Source organism: Ichthyophthirius multifiliis (assembly GCF_000220395.1).
Source record: "Ichthyophthirius multifiliis unplaced genomic scaffold scaff_1120509249811, whole genome shotgun sequence".
NCBI lineage: Eukaryota > Ciliophora > Oligohymenophorea > Hymenostomatida > Ichthyophthirius > Ichthyophthirius multifiliis.
In genome coordinates, this window is record NW_004087287.1 from 1 (window position 1) to 7,080 (window position 7,080).

A 7,080-nucleotide genomic window follows, 5' to 3' on the forward strand; every position below is an offset into this window, starting at 1 on the left:
ATTTTTAAAAATAATTTACTTGATTTAATTTTATTTAATTATTTTAGCTGAAACATCAAAACTCATTTCATTAATTAATTTTTTGTTTTTATTCTTATATTTTTTTATTTATTTAAGTAACATATTAATTATTAAATATATTATTTAAATTAATTATTGTTTCATCAAAATCATTTGATATTTTAAATTATTCATATATACTATTTAATTTTTTATTATTTTTTCTTGCAAACTTTAATAATTCTTTAAAATCTTCATCACTAAATTATTTTCTTATTTTATTTAAAGACAAAAATTCTATTAATTCAAATACTCTATCTTAATTAACAAAACTTATTTTTTATAAAAAAAATATATATTATTTAAACTAAAATTTATATATATATACTCTGTAAAGCTTCCATCTTTCTTTTAAAAACATGATTCTGATCCAAAATTATTTACAACAGAAAAACTATTTTCTGTATAAGTATTATCTTCGTTTTGTACTTTTTTTAATATAAACTATTAAATTGTATTTATTATTTCATCTGATATTTAATAGTTTAATTCTATTTCTCTTTCAAAAACTAATTAACTTCCATGAAAAAACCTTAAATTATATACATAATTATTTATATATTTTTATTTTAAAATTTTAAAAACTCAATAAATAAGTATTATCTGAAGGTTAAAATGGTCCTCTTTATCTTTTAGAGGGATATAATGAATAATAAAAGTTTATTTAAGGAAAATTTTATTAATAAGAACGAGATAATAAAGGACCATATTATTTCATAGTATTCTTTTCATCCAAAAATAAAAATGTAAATATTTATGTGCTTCCTTCTTTTATTATATTTCCCATAAAAGCTTCATAATCTTCTATATAAAAAATATTATGTTCTTCATTCTTTTTATTTTTTATTTTTTTTTTAATTTTAAAATTTAAACTTAATTTTTTTTTAAATTTAAACTTAAATATAATTATTAAATTAATTAATATTATGATTTAATATATATATATATATATATATATATATATATTTTTTTTTTTTTTATTGTTCTTCTTTTTTTTTAAAAAAAAAAAGATAAGTACTTTTATAGAATTTTAACGATTATTTATTCTATGTTAATCAGCTGATTTATTTCTATACTGACTTTTTGTCTATCCATTATAACGCCTAGACATATTTTAGGTTGGAGTAGATAAAATTTTTTAATTTTCACTTGTATCTGTGCTATTATTATAATTAACAATAAGTTAAAATTTCTATCCACTTTTAAAATTCTTTGATAAATTGCAAAATTCAACAATATCATAAACTGATTTTGCTAGAAATATATATTAATGAAATTTAAATTAATTATTTTATATTTGTTTTATTTACATTATTTATCAACTAATCCTAATATTTGTCCTTAAATTTAAAATACTTCCTTTAATAGTTAATCAAATGTTTAATAAGTAATATTTTCTCTTATATGGAATTCCATACTAATATTATTATACATAATTTAAGTCGAAGTTGAATGTTATTATTAATGTTAAATCATATTTATTTATTTTTACAAATAATATTTGAAAAAAGACTATTTAATTTTTATTTGATATTTGATTTTTATTTATATATATATATATTTTTTTTTTTCTTAATTATTTAATATTAATTTTTATTATTTTTTAAAATATCAAAAAAAAAAAAAAAAAAATATTTTTTTTTTAAAAAAAAACAAAAAAAACAAAAAATAACAAAATATACTAGTCATTAATTAATTTAAAAATTATGCTTTTTTTATAAATAATTTAATAAAAAATAAAAATAGATTTTTTATTTATTTTTTTAATTTCATTTTTATCTTTAAGTTTATTTCTATAAATACAACCTTTTTTCAAATTCTTCCATTTATGAATGATAGGAAACAAAAATTTTATTATAACTAGAAGGCTATTAGGAATCATATTTGTCACTATAAGCATCTGCATCTATATCACCATATAGATCATCGTCAATATCTAAAGGTTCTTTATCAATATTTATAGGTAATTTATTAGTATTAAGAGATTCTTTATTATTATTTTTACATGAAATATTATTTTCTTTAGTCTGATTTTCAGGAATTTCTTATAAGTCTTATATTTTTAAATTTTCTTTTATTTAAAATTAATCTTTTTTTTATTCATCTTCTAATTATTTAGAATTCTATTTTTTCGGAACAACCAAATCAGTAATAATTTAAATATTTTCGTCTATTTTTTAATTATTTAGTACACTTTTAACCAATTATTTATCTTAAATTTTCTAAGGAATTAATATATTAGATAATGCGATATTATCAAGAGCACTAATATCTGATCTAACTCTGTAAAATCTAATAAAGTTTTCATATTACAAAGATTTACTTTCTTTTAGTTTAGGTATAAAGAATCTATTTTTAATATGAATTTTATTTAAAAAAAAAATAAGATATTTTTATTTGTTATATAAAATTAAAAAATATATCAAAAACTAAAAAAAAAATAAAAAAAAAAAATTGCTAATTATTTTATTAATTAATTATGTTAATAAATTAAAAAAAAATAATATAAAAAGAAAAAAAAAAGAAAAAAATAAATAAATAATATATATATAAATATTATAATGTATAAAATATATATATATATATATATATATATATATATATATATTTATTTATATATATTTATATATATTTATTAATTACTGATTTTAATTCTCTAACTAGATACTTTTTGTTGATAAATCTAAATTATCTTTACTAATATCTGATTTTTTATCATTCTAAGATTATTATTACTATTATTATTGTATTATTATTATTATTATTATTATTGTTATTTTTTTAATTATTATTATTAATATTATTATTATTATTCAGTTTTTTATTTTTATTCTTATTAATTTTAAGATATTTTAATTTCTTTTTTTAAATCATCATTTGTATCTTCTAATTATTTTTCTTATTCCCTTTTTTTTTATAAATGTTAAATATTTATAATTACAAATATTTTTACATTTTTAAATAAATTGGATAGTCTTTCCAAAAATATATATTTGAATGAATTTTATCTAAAACTTCTTAAATATTTTAATTAATTTCTTTACAAGTTTACCAAATTGATAAAATTCCGTTTTCTCCTGCAACAGCTAAATACTAACCTTCTTAAGAAAAGCTTAAGCATTATATATCGAATAGATTATTAATTTCTCCTATTTAATTACCAGTACCAACTTCATAAATTATCACACTATTTTATTTCCTATTTACATTTTCTTAAAAAAACAAATTATTTTTTCCATTATTCTATTATTATTATTATTAAAATCTATTATTACTTTAACAACTAATAACAAAATATAATCCACTGGAATCTAAACTAATACCTATATATATATATATATATATATATAAATAAAAAAATTTACATATATAAATAAATTAAAAATATATATAAAATTAATATATAAATATACTTTAAGCATATTTAGGAATTTCTATTTTCCCTCTTAATTCTTAACTTTTAATATTAAAAAGGAAAACATATCCGATTTTGGAAATAATTAGAACATATATATTACTACAATGTAATTCAAAAGATTAAATAAAATCATCAATAACAAACTTTGAAACAACTAAATTACTAATTTTTCCATTCCCAATTTCATTAATATGATGTAGATTTAAGGTTTTTCCATTTGCTATAATAAGACATTGAAAAAAAGTATCTTATTTTTACTAATAAATATTATGAATTTAATATGAATTATTGTTATTTATTGAATTATTATTTATGAAAATACTTTTATCATTATTTATTTTTTTCTAAACATTTTCTGATTAATTTAATATCTCTTCTAAAAAACATATTTTTAAATACTATATGTTAGAATCTATAGGATCTTATATTTTCGCAATTACCTCAAGCCTATTTTTACAATCTAAAATAACACCAAGTCCTGTTTTTATTTGTATTCCTAAATACCTACCTCCAGGACTTAAACAAATAGAACATATTTAATATACAGAAACATTATATTAATTAATAAAATTGCCTGTTTTGGAGTCATAAATATATATATTACCTCTGTTATCTCCACAATATAAAATATTTTTTTAATAATTTAAGGCCATACATTTGATTTATAAATCACCATATTAAGGATTCGAATTTAAATAAATATCAAGAATATTAATTTATTTAGGATACCATTTATCATTACTGTATGCCCATATTATTATTGTAGAATCATCTGAGCATGTTATTATTTATTTATTTTGCCATTTAATTTCATTTATTTTACTTTTATGTCCTTATAATTAATTAAGTATAATTTTTTTTTCCAAATCATATATAATAAAGAAATTATTTGAAAAGTGAATAGCTATAGTATTTGAGTTTGCTTTTTTTTTCATTTTATTTATTTTAAAAAAAATAAAATGAAAATAGTGTATTTACTTAAATTTTTGATTTATTTAATATGATTTTTATGTATTAATTTAAATTATTAAAATTCAGAAATTTATATTTGATTTAATAATTTGCTTGTACTTATATTATATACAAATAAAGATCCTAAAGAAGTTCCCGTAAATAAATAATTTTAAAAACAACATAAACACTTAAAATTTATATTATTTTCTTTTATTTATGAAACTATTTATCCCTAAATATAAAAAATAATATAAATAAATAGTTATATGTATATATAAATATAAATATAAATATATAAATATACATATATATATTTATATATATATATTATTTAAATATATTTTTTTTAATATATAGTTTTGTTAATAAACAAATATAACTTACTTCTGTATTTATAATTATAATAAATCCAGTTTTTAAAATAACGCAAATTAAATTAAAAATTTCGTTTGTTTTAATATTTTGAATCTCTTCTTTTATATGAATTCTATTTCTTAATACAGGATTTTTATTTTCTTGTATGTTATAAATTTTTATGCATTTTATTTCAGCGCATATTAATTAACATATTAAGTTTGATTGTTCAATATTTTCTAAAAAAATAATCTCTTGATTTTATTCTTCATGAATAATATTATTCATTTGAAGTTTTTCGTTTTTTAATTCCCAAGTACAAAGCGAAAACCCTTAATTATTATATTCATTTTAAACAATAAACAATAAATTATTTTTATTATTATATTTTGCTAAAATATTCTTATATTGGCTTTAATTATCTTTTTTTAAGGTAAAAAAACTTACTATACTCTTCTTAAACTTTCCCATTCACTAACAAATATTGCTTCTTTATAATTTCCATTTATACTAATTATATATTTATCATTATTTGCGAATAAAATACACTAAACATGAGTTTCATGTGAATGCAATTTTATTTTTTTATCAATTTCAAGATCCCATAAAAGAATACTATTTCCAGAATTATAGGCTATTATTTTTCTCGTTTAATGAAAATCATATATTTATGGAACATTTATACTATCTAATATTTCAAAAGACATTTTTTTTTTTAAAAAAAAAAAAAAGGAAATATTTAATTAAAATTTATTTGTTTAAAAAAATATATTGGATTTATTAATTAGGTAAATAATTATATTTTTATGTAAAAAATTAAATAATTAAAAAAAATTTTTTTTTTACAATTATAAATAATCATAAATTTTGGTTATTTTTTTTAAAAAAAAAACAAAACAATTTTGTGTTTATTGATAACTGTACATTGATTTTCATTTTATTTTTAAATATATATATATATATATATAATTCTAAAAAATATATATAATATAATATTATTATATCAAAAAATTTATATTTATAATAATATATTAAAAGTTTGTATTAGTTTATTTTTAAAAATATAAATTTTTTTATGAATTTTAAAAAAATAATAAATCATTCTAAAAAATATAATTATAAATTAAAGCTTAATATTTTTTTTTATTATATATAATATATTATTTGTTTTTTTTTTTATAAAAATAAAAAATTTATATTTTATTTATTTTTCTATTTATTTTAAAAAAAAAATATTTAATTTTTTTAAAATAATATAACAATAATAAGTTATTTATTCTAGAATATTTTTTATCAATATTTTTTTTATTTTTAATTCATAGTTCATATAATTTTTTATAAATTAAATATTATTTAAATAAAAAAAAATATCAATCTAATATAAATTGTTACTTATTTTGAATAATAAATTTAAATATATATATTTCTTATGTCTAATATATAATAAATCAATTTAATTTAAATTTTTATAAAAATATATTTATTAATATATTTATATATATATTTTTTATTTACTTTTATTAATTTGTTTATATTTTATAATTTTTAATCAAAATTTTTATAAAAAAAAAGTATATTTGATTATAATATATTATTTCTTTATAAAAATTTTAATTTATTTTTGAAATTTATAAATATATTTTTTATTCTTTACTGAATAAATTTTAATGTGTTTTTGTTTTATTTTTTTAATTTAAAATAATAAATAAATATATTAATAATAATATGTTTGTTTATAATTTTCATTTTTAAAAATGTAATTATATATATATATTTTTTTTTTAATAAAAAAGTCTAAAATATCATTCAATTAAAAATTTCTAGAATAAAAAAATAATATATTATTAGATTAATAACTTTAAAAATTATTTTCAATTATTATAATAATATTTAATTTAATTTACGTCATATTATTTCAAAAAATTAATATATATTATATCATTTAATAAATTACAGTTTTAAAAATCAATAAAATATTATATAATTATTTAAATAAAATGAAATAATAAATTTTATAAACTTAGCTAATATAATATATATTATAAAAATTATATAATTTTAAATTATTAATAAAAATTAATAATTTTATAAAATAAAAAAAGAACAAAAGAACAAAAATATTATTTTATTCAATTTATAAAATGCCGACAGAAAATTAGAATTCTTATGTATAAACAACCTTTAAAATACACTATAAATCACATTATGGTCTTTCACTTTATATATTAGGTGATATACCAGAATTAGGATAATGGAATATATAAAAAAGCATTTAATTATAATGGAATAATGTA

The 7,080-nt window shown here is 13.9% G+C and overlaps 2 protein-coding genes across 2 annotated transcripts, besides 16 other annotated features; both read right to left on the minus strand. All coding sequences in view use genetic code 6, as the record gives it.

The window, feature by feature from the left end:
* Nucleotides 1-562: 562 nt before the first annotated feature.
* Nucleotides 563-1,536, minus strand: IMG5_034560 (hypothetical protein; the record flags this gene model as incomplete). The annotated part of the gene is made up of 3 exons (XM_004039033.1): nt 563-892; nt 1,079-1,314; nt 1,371-1,536. 3 exons carry the CDS (start codon nt 1,534-1,536, stop codon nt 563-565), a joined length of 732 nt encoding a protein of 243 aa, XP_004039081.1.
* Nucleotides 995-1,026: a microsatellite.
* A 37-nt stretch (nt 1,537-1,573) lies between the features above and the next one.
* Nucleotides 1,574-1,611: a microsatellite.
* Nucleotides 1,612-1,704: 93 nt separating this feature from the next.
* Nucleotides 1,705-1,737: a microsatellite.
* Nucleotides 1,706-1,737: a microsatellite.
* Nucleotides 1,738-2,588: 851 nt separating this feature from the next.
* Nucleotides 2,589-2,667: a microsatellite.
* Nucleotides 2,602-2,692: a microsatellite.
* Nucleotides 2,693-2,785: 93 nt separating this feature from the next.
* Nucleotides 2,786-2,874: a microsatellite.
* Nucleotides 2,788-2,826: a microsatellite.
* A 510-nt stretch (nt 2,875-3,384) lies between the features above and the next one.
* Nucleotides 3,385-3,410: a microsatellite.
* A 1-nt stretch (nt 3,411) lies between these two features.
* Nucleotides 3,412-3,470: a microsatellite.
* Nucleotides 3,471-4,409: 939 nt separating this feature from the next.
* Nucleotides 4,410-5,546, minus strand: IMG5_034570 (hypothetical protein; the record flags this gene model as incomplete). The annotated part of the gene is made up of 2 exons (XM_004039034.1): nt 4,817-5,546; nt 4,410-4,664 (listed from the first exon to the last, which is right to left on the minus strand). Exons 1-2 carry the CDS (start codon nt 5,255-5,257, stop codon nt 4,410-4,412), a joined length of 696 nt encoding a protein of 231 aa, XP_004039082.1. The 5' UTR covers nt 5,258-5,546.
* Nucleotides 4,696-4,773: a microsatellite.
* Nucleotides 4,697-4,760: a microsatellite.
* Nucleotides 4,737-4,788: a microsatellite.
* Nucleotides 4,763-4,800: a microsatellite.
* Nucleotides 5,547-5,731: 185 nt separating the features above from the next.
* Nucleotides 5,732-5,818: a microsatellite.
* Nucleotides 5,819-5,941: 123 nt separating this feature from the next.
* Nucleotides 5,942-6,034: a microsatellite.
* Nucleotides 6,035-7,080: the final 1,046 nt, after the last annotated feature.